Raw genomic sequence first — 18,060 nt, 5'->3', positions numbered from 1 at the left:
TTTATTCCAAACTTGCTTCCACCAAGGGACCTTAGCATCCCCAAATAATTGTCTAGTTATCTCTTGATACCTAGCAGAGACATGATATTTACCGGACAAGGTACCGCCCCAAGCCAAAACATCTGGACCAAGCAAAGAAGAACACTCTCTAGAGACCAGAATTTGAGAAAGCTCCTGACAATCCATGTCTGTACCTCCAAGAGGCCAATCAGAGGAATGCTTCCATTTGTAACCAACAATAGGTCCCAATTGATAAGGAGTCTTGTAATGAGCCACTTTATCCCATCCAGCAGCAAGAAAAGAGTCACAAAGAGGCTGAAGATGAGGGTATATGGATAAAATGGAAGGGAATCCATCCCAAGCATTAGACCAAAACAAAGCCTGAGAACCTCCTTTACATATCTAGAACAGACCCCTCTTCACCAACATCGCACCTGTCTTCAAAGTATGCCAAACGATTGAGCCACGACCTTCAAGAGGAAGTGCAGAAATAGTGCAAGGATCAGCACCATGAAAATATTTATGAGTGATAATACGAGCCCAAAGTTGATGTTTTCCAGAGCACCATTGCCAATAAAGTTTAGCAGCCAAAGCTTGACTAGTCAATAGAGCAGATCGAAGACCAAGACCACCCTCCTTTTTAGGCCTACAAACAGTTGCCCAATTAACCAAGCTCCATTTAGTACTATGCAAATTACCACTCCAAAGGAATTTTTGAGAAAGAGCATCAAACTCCTTGAGAAAGTAAATAGGTGTAGCATGAACCATGCTTCTATAAGTAGGAAGAGCTTGAAGAAGAGTAACCCGGGAAAAAGTAGAAAGCCATCTATGAGTCCAATGATTTACCTTATCCTGAAGCTTGGTAATCAAATTTTGCCAGAAGAGATGTGGCTGCCTGGAAACAACAATAGGAATGCCAAGATAAGTCAAAGGAAGTGAACCTATCTGAAACCATAGGATACCAACAATCCTATTCTGAATAGAATTAGGAGTGTTAAAAAAGTAAATAAAAGATTTGTGCTCATTAACTTTCTGGCCTGAAGCTGCCAAATAAACATCCAAAGCATGTCAAAAGGCTTCAGCTTCCTTGATCCTAGCAAGACCGGCAAGAGTAGAATTATCAACAAATTGAAGATGGGACAGAGAAGGTAAGCCATTACCCCACCGCCAGCCTTGAATAGAATTCTGGGACACCTGATGCTTAATGAATCTGCCCAAGCCTTCAGCCATGATGCTGAATAGATATGGGGAGAGAGGGTCACCCTGGCGAGGCCTCTAGAAGCACCAAATAGTTGTGAAGGTTGACCATTAATAAGAATAGAAAAAGAGGCAGAAGTAACACAACTCATAATCCAACTCACCCAGTTAGAGCTAAATCCAAAAGAAAGAAGAATACTCCTTAGGAAGCTCCATTTAACTCTATCGTAGGCCTTAGCCATATCTAGCTTAACAAACATGGCTCTCTCCCTTGAAGTAGCCATAGAGTGAATAGCCTTAGTAGCAATAACCACCCCATCCAAAGTTTGTCTGTCAGGAACAAAACCACCTCGTTCTTCTGAGATAATAATGGGAAGCCACCTTTTCAGTCTCTCAACATTCAGCTTCGTAATAACTTTGTAAACCACATTACATAAGGAAATTGGTCTAAAAAACTCCAATTGATTAGCATAGGATTCTTTAACCACCTCCAACAAATCATGATTAATGATGTCCCAAAATTCTTGAAAGAATTCAATTGGAAAGCCATCAAGACCAGGAGCCTTCCACTTAGGCATGCCAAAGACCACCTCCTCCAGCTCTTCCAAAGAGATAGGACGGATGAGATAATCATTCATTTCCTGAGTGATAAGGGAAGGAATACAGGACAAAATAATATTTTCTTCATTATCAGCAGGAGGAGAGTCCTCAGAGAAGAGGGTAGAGAAGTACGAAATAGCCTCCTGGAACAAAGCTGGCAAGGAATTCAGTTGGATACCTTGAGAATTAACCAAAGAAGAGATAGTGCTCTGATTCCGGCAAGATTGCACTGTTTTATGGAAAAAGGCAGTGTTTCGATCACCTTCCTAGAGCCAATCAACTCGAGCCTTTTGCTTCCAAAAAATTTCCTCTCAAAGTTCCCATTCTTCTAGAGCTCTAGAAGCAAGGGATTCAGCCTGGCCAAGATCCTTTGAGAAACCTCGATCTCTAATCTCCCTTGTGATGACATCAAGATTTTGTTGAGAAAGCCTCTTCATAAAGTGAAGATTCCCAAAGCATTCCCTATTCCATATCTTGAGCTACCTTTTAACATATTGAAGCCTTTTAGAAAATGAGAACATTGCAGTACCATATGCAGGAGCACCATCTTTCCACCAACAAAAAACAATATCATGAAGAGAGGAGTCACGAAGCCACATCAGCTAGAACTTAAAAGGAGGATGCTTCAGAACATAAGCCCCTATAGCGAAAATTTTTATTGGCCAATGATCTGAACCCCTCCAATCAAGGATTTTCGAAGAGATAGTAAGGGTGCCACTAAGCCAGAAGCAAGAAACAAGAAATCTATCCAGGTGTTCTGAGATAGCAGCAACACCAGTCCTATGATTATTCCAAGTATTGAGGCGATTAGAAGGCTTAACATCAGAGAGCTTCAAAAGAGATATGTGTTGCCAAAGAAGAGCAAAAGAAGGCCCCAATCTAGCCAAACCACCATGCTTCTCTTCCAGACTTAAAACTGAATTGAAGTCCCCTGCTAACACCCAAGGATGATAAGGATGACAATTTCTAACATATTGAAATGTTCCCAAAGTTCCTCCTTTCCCACAAGATCAACAGGTGCATACACATTAGTAACCATGATTACCACTCCTGAGTCTAGAGAAGAAGCTACCATAGAGAGAGCTGAGCGAGAAGACATCTAGCCAAGAGGAGAAATTTTTTGAGGATCCCAAAATATAGCTAAACCACCAGCACTGCCTGTTGCCCCAACACACTGGCATTGGCCACGAGACCAAATACTAGAGGCATGTTGGACCATAGACTCCATAGAGAGCTTAGTCTCTTGGATACAAAAACATCAGGACTATGATCAACCACCAAGTTATGAATAGCCTTTTGTCTAGGGATGCTATTCAACCCCCTTACATTCCATGAAAGAATAATCATCATTGGGTAGAATTGGGAAAATGAGAATCCAAAGGTTTCACTGAACCAGACTCAATCAATATATCTCCTGTGAGTTTAATCTTCTCTTGGTCTGTTTTGCGTCCACTCCTTAGAGGGGGAGTAGAAGAAGCTCGCTTAAAGGGTCGAGGCAGCAACCCCAAGGGGAGAGGAGATCCCTTGCCCTTACCTGATGGTAGCACATCCTTAACCAAGTTAGCCAAAACAACATCATCATCTTCCAACACTGCAGGAGTCACGAGAGCCGCTGTCACAGGAGCTATAGAAACCTCATAGTTCTGATATACTACAACTTGAGATACCCCACAAGCATCATTAGGAACAGATCTCTCATCTGGGCAAACTGGATTAGAAGAGATAGGAGGAGGAATACCCTCCTCTAGAACCATACTATCCAGCACCTCAAATCAGTTAAAACCAGAATCAGATAATCTTTCTTTCAAAGGCCTCTTTTGACCACATCCCTTAGCTCAAGGGCGAACAGGGGTAAATCCATGCTTATCCTGCATTTGAGCCTTACCCTTACCTATAGCATCTTGTGGATTCATCCCCTTGGTAGTATTAACCATTTGAGATTGTCCTTTCCCTGTAGTATATGCCAAACCACTAGCATTGCCAGCTGTAGAACGATCCACTCCTTTGAAACTCGAGTTACGGGGGCACTGCCACAGTAAATGACCATACTCATAACAAATCCGGCAACGGAAAGGGAGGGATTCATAATCTAACTGCTGCACCCAAGAAGAATCCTCCAGACAAATTTCCAAAGAATCTGGTAATGGGTTATTCAAATTAATTTCAACACAAATTCTAGCATAAGAAATAACCTTTTTATCGAGGGATTGATGTGCGATCGCAGCTGGCTTCCCCAACAAAGCAGTAATTTGTCAAAGGATGTCTTCACACCAAAATTCCAAGGGAAGATGAGGCAAGCGAACCCAAACTGGCACTGTTGAAGGGAGATCCTCAGCAGAATTAAAACCTGAATACCAAGGTTTGACAAATAACCCCACATGGTTGTAGAAATAAGGGCGTCCTTCAAAAACATGATCACGATCAGACATGCAAGAGAATAAAAAAAAAAAAAAACTATTCCCTACCAACATAATCTCCATATCGCCTTCCACCTGCCAAGAGCGGCAGATCCATGCCTCAAGAGTGGATAGGGAAATCTCAATTCCAAGAAATTTGCATATCAAAGCATGCTTGGTCCAATAATCAATGTCCTCCATTACAGCCGTTGGAGGAATAACTAGAACAGGGCGATCATGGCTACGCGGAAAACAACCATTAACTTTTTTCAGCTTGGAGCTCTCCCCTGAATAAAATGATTCAGATTACATTGCATGCATAGTTGGAGAAGAACCATCTGTTCTCACCAACGGAGAAGAAATCCCAGGCCCTGCCATGCAAACAATAAAACCCCAATCCAAAATTGACTGCAGAAGATCTCCAAAAACACCGATGAAAATTATGTCCAGTAGCTAGCAATCCAAACAAAATAGAAAAATAGTAAAGATCAAACACCAAGAACAGGCTAGGGGAAAAACCCTAGCCCAGCCGGCAGCCAACGCTTCTCCACATCCTCCAGCAAAACCCAAAATCCCTATAGCTACAGCTTTGATCGAAACCATCTACAATCAAGAATAGATAGTCTATATAGGGATAGTCTGATTAAATTCAATTTTTGAATGTGCATTGTAATTTTAATGAAGATTTTATCAAAGTTTACCAAAATATTTGGAATAAGTATATAAGAATATAAGAATCTTACAGTCATTTATTATTAAAATTTATTTTTCAATTGTTATTTTTGAAATAGACCGTGTAAGGATTTTTCCATCAACTTTTAGATCACATTGTATGATCCAGCATTCTTTCCTTTTATTTCTCTTTCCTTTAGATGATAGATATGGACGTATGATCTGAAAAAATATTTACATAATCATTTCTAAAAATAGCTTACCACTATTATTAAAATTCATTTCAAATAAAAATTTAAAGTATAATAAATCAAATAACAAAAGATCAACACTTTACGTAGCCAAAAGAAAAAAACTATTTAATGCAAATGGTGTGGACTAAGAAGTCATGTGAAATGTACCTTTACTGATTTTGTATGATATTTCACGCCTCTAATCAGATTTTCAAGATCAAACAACTAATATCACAAAGATCCACCAAATTTCTCAAGAAACCCCAAATCGAGTATGCCAGAAATAGTGCCAAAAGCTTCACAGCTTCACCTATTATTAATAAATCTGAAAGTGGACATTTTTACAGAAATTTGAGTAGCATAACAAGCTTAAGCAGAACTTTTTCCCTGATTTCACCCATCGTTAGTTATGGAACGAACCTCCTCAAGCCTTAAAATGTACTTAAAAATAAATGCTAAGGTGGATATTTTCATCAAAGATAAACGCCACTTCCAAGAGGCCTTGGATTTAAAAATTAACTCCCCAGTTTTCCAAACATGTGAGCTGCAGATTCATAACAAAGAGCTAGGAATGCACTACGCTCTCACATTTAATAATCTAAAAGTAATGCTTTAAATTTTGTGGCCGAGAAACAACTGTGTTGGTTCATAGTTAGGTGGGAAAGGGTTTGGAGAAACATTTTTGGGCAAACAAGTCCAGTAAAGTAGTCGTCGTAGAAGCAGCTCCCCGGGATTAAGTCAGTCGTCGTAGTCAAGCTGCTCTGTGGCTAAGCCAGTCATACAAGTCTACGTGTGGATAAGTCAGGTGTCATAGTCCACAAAGTAAAATTCATTTCTTGTGTTTCATGGAAAACAGTTCTAAAAAATATAGCCAAGCCAAATTTTAATGTAAATGTATAAGTCAATTGTAATAGTATGCAAAGTTTAATTATACTATCATAGTATATAAAGATAATGGAGAGAATAATAGGTATGTTGGAGATATGGAGGAGGTTTAAAATTCTACTTTCAAGGAAGAAGAGATAACGTGAAGATTTATTTTTGTTATGTGAATATTTGAAATCTTTAGGAGTTCTTATTTTTCAGTAAGCGGATGAAAATGAGATGGGAACAAAATTTGTCTCAGATTGTTATTTGCCATTTAGTAACCATTTATGTTTAAGTTTTTAGTAAAAATAAAATTAGAAGGAAAATAATTTTTTTAACTTGTTTTTATTGTTGCATGACATAGATATGTATTAATGAGAGGACCAACTTCTTTCAATTTTAGAGATTAAACTTTTAATCCGAAATTGACAAAAAGATTGCTGGGACCAACAACTTTGAAATATTCCTAAACAAAATCCATAATCTCGAACTCTATTTTTTAGGAAGTGGCCATCAATGAGACCTCACCTTAAATCATGGAGACGAGCAACAAGGAGTTAAAATACAAAGACAAGCATGGGCCTTATCTAATATGCACGAGATGAGGGATTCATAGTTGAGTGTAAAAGTATCTAAATACTTACACCACCAACTCTTAAACTATATGCAAGGACATTTTTTTTAAGGCTCATCATTTGTTATATAAATTGTACTAGTAGTTACGTGCTTATATGCATGCGATGAGGAGGAGCCAATAGGTTTTATTTATCAACAAGTTGGTAATAATGGCTACTAAGCACATAGGAGAAGGGAAAATTGATATCAAATACAATATAGGTGTGTAAATCCTAATGAGCCTTTGATAAGCTTAATAAAGTGTGTGAAACTATTGATGACATGAGGTATTGAAATTTGGTTAGGCAATGATTCTCTTTCTATGCTTTCTTTTCTTTTTGCAATTTGTGGGCCACCCTTTCTAGGTAGATCAATGTAACTTGGGATCTTTGACAAGATTAGGTATTATATTGGAAGTGGCCTTTATAGATTCTGACCAAGGAGAAAAGAGTGATATTGTAACTTCATATTTGATCTATTTGAAATACTATAATTTTTTTGTATTGTTGAATGATATATTAAATAAATCCCCTCAATCAATATTTTAAAGTAATCTAATAATTATCCTTATGAATTCTTTGAGAATCTTTATTAATAATATATGAGGTTCGTTAGGGTTTACAAATCTATTCTTGTGTTACTCATAATTGCATTTTTCATGTGCTTCTCTTTCCTTATTTTTGCTTTTTTTTTTTTTCTGAATACCTTTACCATTGAGTTGTTTGTTTTTTTCCTATTTAAATTGTACACCGAGTCATTCTCTTATAGATGGAAAGATGACTTTATTTATTTTATTAAAATAAATAAGAAGTCTACGTGTGTTAGTTGACAAAGCATTATAAATGATGTTAAGTGTTATTTGAATTAAATATATGTTTTGGATAAAGCTATTTTTAATCTAATGATAAAATTATATGAAATTATTATTTATAAATAATAATATGACTTATTCTAATGGAAATAAAGTATTTAATAATCACTTTAATATTTTAGTAAATAATCAATTTAGTATTTTCAAATTATTTTTTTATTATATTTATCTTTTATTAATATAATAATAAATGTTAAGTAATTTTTGAAGAAATATAGTTAAAGTATCTAATAATGATTTTTTTTTTATGTTGTGTTGTATTTAGGTAAGAATTAGTTTTATTTACTTAAATGTAATAGCTAAAAGTTTTAGTAAATAAATAGAATTTAAATAATTGATAAAAATCTATCTAAACTAAGAGTGTTTATTATGCCAAGGTCTATATTTTTTTAGATATCATTAATTAATATTCTATCAAATTGATACTTATTTTTTAGTGGATATTATGTATATTTTTTTTAGTATTAATTATAATTTTTGGTAATTATTTAACTTAACATTGATAAAAAGATTTAAAAAAAATAAATGTGATAAATATTTTTGATTGGCTATTAATTTTTATAAAAGAGTTCTAAATAATGATGAAAAAATATATAAAGAGTACAAACTAGAATATTAAATACAAAAGAAGTCACTTATTTCAAATGTAACAATATTAAATAACTTATTTTTCCTTTTTAAAATTGATTTTTGAGATAAAATTAGTAAAATAATTGTTTTAAAAATCCATTAAAAATATTATAAAGATTTAAATAAATAGAAATGATTATTTATTAAAAAATAATAATTTACAATGAATTATTTAAGATATTTTTTTTTCTTAAATATCAATCATAAAATGGTCAACTTACATTACATTTTAATTTTTTTAATATTATAAAATTTATATATATATTTACATTTGAAAATTAAATATTAATTAAATGAGAAAATGTCTTTTTGTAATTATAAATTTTAATGAGTAAAATTTATGAATTATATGGTCCAATATTGATTATGAAAAATTAAAATATTATTAAAAGTAAAAATAAAAATAAAAATAATAAAAATATATTTTAAATAGTCAATATTATAAAACTAATTAAATTCACCTAGTAAAGGAAGAACATTAGTAATGACAATTAGATTGAACAATGATCCTAATAGTTAAATACTTGAAGATTATTTTTTGATTGGGATTATGTTGGTTTTTGACTCACTTTGTGTCTTTAGTCTAGAATATTCACTATAAAAGATATTAATAGTTCATTTCTCTCTTTCAAACTATTCCCAAGAAACCAACAATTCTCAAAGTTCTCATGACTTTAGTAGTACAATAATCATAAGCTACCTAACTAAATGTTGGCTTCCATTCTTCCTACACTTCCAACATCTACTCTCAAGCACCCAAGGGTTCTTGTGGTTCTAGAATGTTACAAGCACGACAACAATAATTAGAACAAACCAAGATAAAAATACTCTTTCAACACACACTAAAGTTACTTGACCATTTTCTCATTGCTAATTTGTAAGCACAAATCTAATAGAAGGAAAAGTTCTAAAACCATATGTAAGTTTTTCTTTAAAATTTATATGTAATATGCTCTACAAACTGAGGGAGCTAAATTGTTTTCCACAAATGCAACTATAAATATAATAAAACTACTCAAAAATATCTTGGTTATATATGTAATATAATAAACTAATAGATTGTTACTTTCTTTCAAAAACTATTCCCAAACAACCAACAATCCTCATGGTTCCTATAACATTATGAGTACAACAATGATAAGCTACACTACTAAATAATGGACCTTAAATTATAAGCATTAATGTAGTACTTGTACGAGATCTTTCATATTCACAATTAAATTCTTTGCTTCAAATTTTTTGTGTAAGAAATCTGTAACTTGATTAATTGATAAAAGTTTGTTACCAAAAATTCTCATTATTGACCTTGCTAATCCCAGTTGACAACAACAAGTATTTTATATTTTAGTGCCTTTGTATCATATATGTATGTGGCATCACAAAAGTAATACAAATAATTTTATATATCATTTTTATGGAGTTGAGAGTATTTCAATAGTTGATTTGGACATTACTTTATAACTATACTAGCAGTCCAAGTTCCAAGGGTCTAATGATTGCTTAAAGCGCTTCTCTAACATGTGTTCAATTGTTATTGTATTTGCCATAGCAATATACTATTGCAATCACTTCTATTTAACAAGTGATTAATCTTTTTCCTTCCAACCAATTATGTTTAAATATTTTAATTTTGAATTTTGAATTTTTATTTTTCTAAGGTATATATGTGATATTTTTAGTTTTTAAACCAATAAAACTATTTTACTTGCAATTGATTGGCTTAGATATTTGGGTCTTATAGGAGAAAATTTACAGGAAGTATCCCTATTCTAAGGCTATATTTTTGGATGCACAAATATATAAACATATGAAGGTGTGTGTGTGTGTGTGTGTGTGTGTGTGTGTGTGTGTGTGTGTGTGTGTGTACTTTAAATAAAATAAAATAAAATATTAATACACTAAGATACAACTATTCTTTATTTTTAATATACAACTGTGCTATAAATATATTATTTAATAATATACAAATTTGAAATAGTTTTTTTTTAAAAAAAGTAAAATGAAATTATTTTTGATGATAACCATTTTATTCTACTTAATTAAACCATTATGTCTTACAAAAAATACAAGCAACTACATCACACTTGTTTCATAAATAATCTGCACAACTAATTATATTAAAGAAGTAGTTAGCTAAATAAATTTTTAGTCTTTCACAGATGGTTTACATATAGTGCTTCTAAATTTATATTTCTAAAATTATACATCAAGAGTTTTCCTCTACAAATAGTTTGACTTGTTGATGTTCATTTTATTATTGAAACATAAAGACCTCTTTAAAAATTATTAAACCACCCCAACTTAAATTTAAGTCCAAGACAAATAGTAATTCAGGATCGACAAATTAGGCAAATACACATTCCTGTATGAGGGCTCCCAACTGCCACCTTCTTTTGTGTTATTTTTTAAATGTGCTAATTTTGTCTACCAAAACAGAAGAAACTAAAACATGATTAAAACTACCATGGCATGTTGGAAACTAAAGATTCAAACATTTAGAAGAGTGTTATGTCTAAAAAAGGCTATGTAAAACTTTAAATATACTTAGCTACATTATTTGTTTTTAATATTATATCTAATTTACAACTTTATAAGTACCAAATATATTAAAATTTAATATCCATGAAATTACTAAATATACTCTCATTCACACAATACAAAATGAAATAAAAGTTTAAAGAAGAAAAGGGCAACAGGCATGTGCTTGATCAAACAGAACTATTATAAAATCTACAAAAAACTCTTAGTTAAATAATTTCTCTTGAGATGACGGTTCACCTTTGTCAATATTTAAAAGATGATTCTACAAGCATGACAAGAACACAGAGCATACAAAATAGTTGATAAAGATGATGTTTATGATGTATATTTTGTTGATAAATAAGTGACAAACAATAATAGAAGAGTAGATAATAAAATTGAGATTCTATATGGCCAAGGGGTGGCCTATTGTTGGAGTTGAAAGAAAAAAATTATAGGGTCTGAGAATGATCAGAAGGAAAGTTGCATTGTTCAAAGACACACAAATACAGAATTTGTAGCTCCTCAATCAGTGCATTCATTTGTTATTTCATCAAACATAAAAAATAGAATGGGACTGTTCATGGTCACCCTAACTCTCACCCTTGGCATCATGGGAGGGTACTTGTTTCTTCTACTTATATATTTCCAATTTAGGGAACAATTTTTTCATGAAGTATTTTATTTTACATATCTAGAAGTCAACAAATGATTTCACATTTAGATAGAACCATGCACGAGATTCTTGGTCTACTTTGTCCTGTTAAAACCATCAGGGGCCAATGTATTCTTATATAATTAGAATTTTTTTCTTGGATTAATCTTAGATGATCAAGTCACTATTACCACCAAGGCCATCTCCACCCTATTGCCAACTCCCGTAAGTCACGCTAGAACTTTTTGTAAACTATTAAGACACCAACATAATAAATGTTGACAATATTATAGTCATCAAGCAGGACTTTGAAGAACCACCATTTCGTTGCTCTGTTGTCGTCACCTTTTTCCGTTGCCTCCAAAACATTTTTGGTATTAGACATCACCAAATTGGTAAATGTCTCAACTATAATAGCCTATCGGCTAACAAGGTATGCATGTTAGACAATAAACAAATAGTACTGTGGAAAAATATTTTAATAGAAAGTTGGGAATTTAACAAAAAGAGAAAATACAAGATAGGTCTACAATTGAGAACATGCTAAGTCAAAGCTTAGTGTGTTATGTGTAAGACTAGTTTACCTATTGCACACTGAAATACCATGACTAATTTTAATTTCAATGGAATTATTTTCTTGTTTCAAACTTCTTGTCAAGGTCCACCACTCTTTTGAAATAAATCTCATTAAATATTTTACCTCATATTTTTCAAATTGCTAGTAGGTATAAGCCATATTCAACAAGAGCTTTGTAGAGCTGGAGTCCCACCTAATGAAAAAATAGATTGTGAAATTTTTCAAGTGTTCAAGTAATATTTTAATCAAAATTAAGCTTCTCATAATTGAAAATAATTAAATTTTTGATAAAATAATAAGATAAAAAAAAGTCAATAAGTTCTTTTTTTTTTTCAAAAATCAATAGAAAATTAATACATATGCTTTATAAAATCAAGACAATATGAAGGATGCAAATATTCAATAAATAAAGAAACCAATTAAATTACTTGGAGTTCGTAAATAAAAATGCCTATAAAATTTTGTCCACATAAGCATCTTCCAAAGATTTAGGCAGATCAAAGTGGTATCATCTAACATGCGGTTGGATGCCTAAGAGTTGAAACAAATGAATGAATGTCAAGATTTCCACTTACATCAAATGTTTATACACAAAAGTATATACTGTTAACAAGGAATAGAGGCACATACACCTTTTGGATTGGGTCTAGTCATGCCATACAAAATGATATAGTTAAATCCCAATAGTATCACACTATAGTATTTAAAATGAAATACATAGAAATAGAAATAATAAAAAATAAAAATAAAATATAAAAACAAATAAAAAATAGTAGAAATAAATAAATAAATGTGACCTTTCTATAGATGACTATAAATTTATCCCTCCACATGCCCAATGGTAAACAAACAACTTTAGAAAATAGAGTAAATCTATTTTATCCTCTATCCCACATATAGGGCACTCTTAAAGGTTTAGCACGTATAATGCTAATCACAAGGTCAAAGGAAAATTCTCAAAAAATAGACTTTCTGGAATACCCGATTATCCATCTACTACTGCTTTGATCAATTAAATTTGCATTTGAGCTGAAAAGAATGTGAAAAAAATGTGTGTACAAAATCTATTCAAATATTCAAAGGGAGATATAGTGAATCTAACATGGTGGAGATTGGGGACTTAATTTTTAGATGTAAAGTTCTCATTGTCATGCAATTGAACTTAGCCAATTTCCTAAAGATATCAGGTTTTTGATTCTTAAAGACATTTTATTGCTACACTATTCAAAATGTGGATGACGCCATGCTTGAAGGATTCAAGACCATGTGGCCACAGCTTCAAAATTTGGCAGGACATATTTATTTTAAGTTGAGAAACTTTAATATGCGCTCTTCCAATCTCATGCACTAAACATAGGCTATCTGAGCCATAATGATAGAAACAAGCCTCATGGATGTTGAGCAATACACTAGGCTTAAATTACTACATGAAATTTCAAAAGGAGAATTAGTTAATAAAATCAGTCTTCAAAATTATAATCGAGGCAATGTTGTAAACCAAGAATTCCTAGAATAAGGGTTCTTAATAGGTTTCTAGCACTAGAAGAGTTGGTAATCCATGGCCTATGTTTCCAGGTAAATTGTTGTACATTGAGCTAAATATTTGTAGAATAATATTTATTTCTTTCAAATTCTTGTATAAATTTGATGAAAATGGCATTGCTTCTTTTAAATTCTTGCATATGAATGAACATATATTATGTTTGATGTAGGAGATGATTCTGAATGAGATTTGAGTACAACAGATGAATTTGTTAAATTTGAAAAATGGTGCAAGCCCATATTGGGGCAGACAACGCTAAAAAAGCATTGAATTTTTTGCATTTTCTTTTCAAAGATTGGTCCATTGAGTGTAGAATTTTTTTTTTTCAAGAAGACTATCCTAATAACATGCATAGTAAATTGCTAGATTAGGAAAATGAGTTTTCAAAATCAAGATTGTTCACTGCCATAAGAAAATAGTCAATGTAGAGGAGAACACATTTTTAATTTTGTGGAAAAAACCTCTAGTCAGTGATGAAAATAGTAGTGGGAAAACTAGAAGCCTTGGAATGTGCAGATAGATTGATAAATTGAATTTAGCAAAAACTTCATTCATGATTGAAATATATAGATAGGAAAAACTAGAAGTAAAAAGCAATTATACATCATATATTGTACACCATTTTTTAATCACTAAAGGATGGAACAAAAATTGAATTACTAAAGATCTCAAATAAATTTAGATAAGTTTTGCAAAAGATCCATGCTTAGACTGTCATATACCTGAAAAAATCACATTATAGGCTAAAAAATCTGCAACAATTTAACACAGTTTTTTTCTTTTCTCTTGAAACACAATTTAAATAATATATTTAAATACATAAAAAAATTAACACCTCACTTAATTGAAAAATAAAATTAAGTTTGATAGATTTGTGTTGATAACTAGTAAAATGGACCTCACTTTATTTAAATTATATTTATTCCCAACAACATCTCTAGTGCCTCCATCCATAGTATTCTCTGCAATCATACAACAAACAACAAATGAGGAATGAAATTAAATCAAATAAGTAAGTCTAAATTTAAAATATAAGAGTATCTGATGTGAAAATTTAATATGAACAAAGGTGTTCAAACTGTAGGCTTTCAACCATCTTCTGTTGCAACACCTTCATAGTCCAATAATGGAAGTGTTTAAAGATTATATTTTTTCATTGCACAATACACCATAGAAAGTATCCTAGAAATGGGAACTGACTTGATAAGCAACAAAATCAGCACTAAAAATGAATCCCAGTGGAAAATCTTGTGGCAAATTTCTCATGTTGAATGTGAAGCTAACCTAAGAAAAGTTAATGTTCCTGAGTCCATAATTGCAATTCTCACCACACGAGGCCCCCTGACCTCTAAAGATTTTTTCTATTTACATGCACATGCAACACAAGACAGGTTACACCGTGAGATGCCATTACATGGAAGATGTTTCCTTTGAAAATTGCCACTCGTCTATTGAACAATTTGAAAAATGGCACTTGCTCAACTTCTCTAATTTTCAGTTGAATTTTTTTTGAAAATCTAAAATTTCACTTAATAGAAAAATTAACTTAGACCATAAGATTAATGAACATTTTTTTCCCTTTGCACAGTTTTCAAAACATGAACTATTAGTTAAAAAGAGACTGAAAACTATAGTCTCCGCCTACATATGCAGGACTAATAAGCATTATGATTGCTCAAAAGGTCACGGAACATGCTAGGCTTAATGTGAAATAGTTAAAATCACACGCCTAGACTCTAATTCATTGCCCTTTCGAAGCCTATTGCTCATATGACCGACTTTGGCCCTTTGAATGACTTTTGCACATATGACCAACTTTTCATATGTTTCCCGTGCCAAATGTCTTCGCATATTAATTCCCCCGGATGACTCTGCCACTCTTTCTCCTCTCTCTATCGTGGCAACCGTTTGACATATGAGCAGAGTTGCTTCTCTCAAGTCTTTGTTACGCAACACTACCAAATAAATTTCCATGCGTTTGGAAGAACACTATACTTTTCACCCTCAGCTTAATTTTGTGAATGGCTGTCATATCCCCAAAAAACTATTTTATTTTATTTTAAACCCTACGTTATGCAAGCACTCCAACCTCTTTAAAATGAATTTTCATATCTCGCATCTGGGAAATTGGAAACTTTGAGTTGGGAGTGAGGTTTCTCTTTCTGGGGTGTTTCCGGCTGAGCATAATTTCCTTTCTACTTGAGCGCTAGACAGTAAATTATATTGGGAGTGATGGACGAAACCAATAAAAAGTTCTGCATCTGTGTATTTATAGTGTGTATCCAACTGAAAACTCACGGCTCTGCAGTCAAAGGTGGACACTCTCTTGGGCGAATCGATGACAAGAAATCAGACAATAATTTCGAGAAATGGCAAATCTGAATTGGGATTTTTCAGCCCAGATGGTACGAGTAACTGGCATCTGGAATGCCAATATAACAGAGAATACGATTGTTTGGGTGGCCAACAGGGAGACTCCTGCGAGAGAAAGTCCTGGCGTTTTGAAGCTTTCAGGAGGAGGTGATCTTGGACTATTTGACGCAATGGGTGCATCTCTTTGGTCTGCCAATGTGACCAAAAGGCTGGTTTACTAGATTCTGGTAATTTTCTGATGTTCAGTGATGCCAACAAATCTGAAGCTTTTTGGCAGAGTTTTGACTATCCCGTCGACACCTTGTTGCCAGGGATGAGCTTCGGTGGGCAGCAAAAGCTCGTCTATTGGAAAAGCCCAGTAGATCGTGCTCCTGGGATTTTCTCTTGTCAAGCAGACCCATTTGGAACCAAACAAACCGAGAAATATGGAACTTGGGACGGCAAGTCTTTCAGTGAAATCCCATGGATGATAAACCAAGTCTACTTCTACAATGTCGGCGTTGAAAGCACTCACTCTGGCTCTTATGTCAAGTATACATTGAATGGTACCAAGAATATGCTCTCACGTTTCGTCCTAACAAAGTCTGGAGGAATGCAAGCATATGATCTGCTTGATGACGGTAAATGGAATATGTTCTGGTCTCGACCAGCAGAACCCTGTTCCATATATGGTCTTTGCTGCGCCTACGGAATCTGCAACTCCAACAATCTTCAGTTCTGCAGCTGCGTACAAGGCTTCACCCCAAAAGACACTCGCGCTTGGGATTTGCGAGAGTCGTGATCGAGTGGCTGTGTTCGACAGAGCCCCTTAAACTGCCATGCCAAAAATGGAAGCACCTACGGATTACGAGATCCGAGCAACAGTTTGGCTGCTGCTGAATCCGCATCGTCACACCCTGCAACGACGAAGAAAGATTGCCAGAAAGCCTGCCTCCTCAACTGCTCTTGCACTGCGTTTGCTTTCAGTCCGCCTTCAGGGCCCTGCCAAATCTAGTCAGGCGATATTTTGAACTTGCGTACCTCTCTTCCATCAAAAACCAATGCAAATATTTTTATTCGAGTAGCTGCCTCTGCAGACGCTACGATCGATGGAGAGTCATGCAGATTCCTCGATTTCTCTTCTAACAATGTTTAGCTACATTGAGTTGAAGATTCCAACTAGGAATTTCAGGACAAAGCTGGGGAGTGGAGGATTTGGCACGGTGTACAAAGGACGTCTGGTAGACTGTACACTTGTGGCGGTAAAGAAGATGAACAGTGTACAGAGACAAGATGAGAAGCAATTCCGAGCAGAAATCAGCTCTCTATAACTAATTTATCATTCTTCGTCAGGCTCCGAGGTTTTTATGCAGAAGGCAAGAGAAGGTATTTGATTTATGATTTCATGTGTAATGGCTCTCTTAGTTCCTTACTCTTCTCAAATAAATCTAAAGGTAAACATAAGGTACTCGACTGGAAGACTCGATTTGAGATCGCGTTAGGCATAGCAAGAGGATTACTTTATCTCCATGAAGAATGCAGAGATTGTATCATTCACTGCGATGTTAAGCCCGAAAATATTCTTCTCGACAATAATTTTTCAACTAGAAGTTGGCAGATTTTGGACAGGCAAAGCTTGTGGGTAGAGATTTCAGCCGTGTTCTCACTACAACAAGAGGAACGAGAGGATACTTGGCTCCAGAGTGGATCTCTGGTCTTCCCATTACTCCCAAGGTTGATGCGTACAGTTTTGGTATGATGCTTTTGGAAATCATTTCTGGCCGAAGAAATTTGGATTTAAGCATTCAAGACTCAACTAAGTATTACTTTCCCTCATGGGCTGCCTCCCAAATTTTCAACGGCAACACAATTAATATTGTGGAGGCAGGAACTGCAGAGGAAACTGACAGTGAAAAGGTGAGAAGAACAATTATTGCGGGGTTGTTATGCATTGAAAAGTATGAGGGAGTGAGGCCGAACATAAGGCAAGTGGTGCTAATGCTGGAAGGGAAGTTGCAGCCACAAATTTCACAAATTCAGTACTATGCGCTTATGGACAATCCAATAGACCAAAGAAACACTAGTAGCAGTGGCGATATATGATGTAAATAGATTTCAATAGTTGTGAAAGACACGAAAATTAGACTTGCAGTGTTTTATGCACATGGATTGTCGCTGCCTCTTGGTATCAACATGGAAAATGCTTTACCTTCCCAATTCTATTGTATAGTTTAGATTTTTGAAGATCTGAAAGATTACTCATTGACTATTTTTAAGTCAATAGGCTTATTTCTATTGGGCTTGCCTCCTTAATGTTGTGACATTCTGGTGT

The 18,060-nt window shown here is 34.0% G+C and overlaps 1 protein-coding gene and 1 pseudogene across 1 annotated transcript; both read left to right on the top strand.

Moving 5' to 3' along the window:
* The first annotated feature begins 15,745 nt into the window (after positions 1 to 15,745).
* On the top strand, positions 15,746 to 16,530 carry LOC149554125 (receptor-like serine/threonine-protein kinase SD1-8). Its single transcript, XM_089790419.1, has 2 exons — positions 15,746 to 15,936; positions 15,996 to 16,530. Exons 1-2 carry the CDS (start codon positions 15,746 to 15,748, stop codon positions 16,528 to 16,530), a joined length of 726 nt encoding a protein of 241 aa, XP_089646545.1.
* Positions 16,531 to 16,837: 307 nt separating this feature from the next.
* Positions 16,838 to 17,831, top strand: LOC149554124 (G-type lectin S-receptor-like serine/threonine-protein kinase At2g19130 pseudogene; annotated as a pseudogene).
* The last annotated feature ends 229 nt before the right edge of the window (positions 17,832 to 18,060 follow it).

Source organism: Cupressus sempervirens, chromosome 6 (genome assembly GCF_028749045.1).
Source record: "Cupressus sempervirens isolate cs-2001-9-10 chromosome 6, ASM2874904v1, whole genome shotgun sequence".
Classification (NCBI taxonomy): domain Eukaryota; kingdom Viridiplantae; phylum Streptophyta; class Pinopsida; order Cupressales; family Cupressaceae; genus Cupressus; species Cupressus sempervirens.
This window is presented reverse-complemented; position numbering and strand designations above follow the sequence as displayed.

Coding starts and splice junctions, on each gene's coding strand:
- LOC149554125 (XM_089790419.1), top strand. CDS start 15,746: ATGGCAAATCTGAATTGGGATTTTTCAGCCCAGATGGTACGAGTAACT. Junction 15,937..15,995: donor GCAATGGGTGCATCTCTTTG/GTCTGCCAATGT, acceptor TCTGATGTTCAG/TGATGCCAACAAATCTGAAG.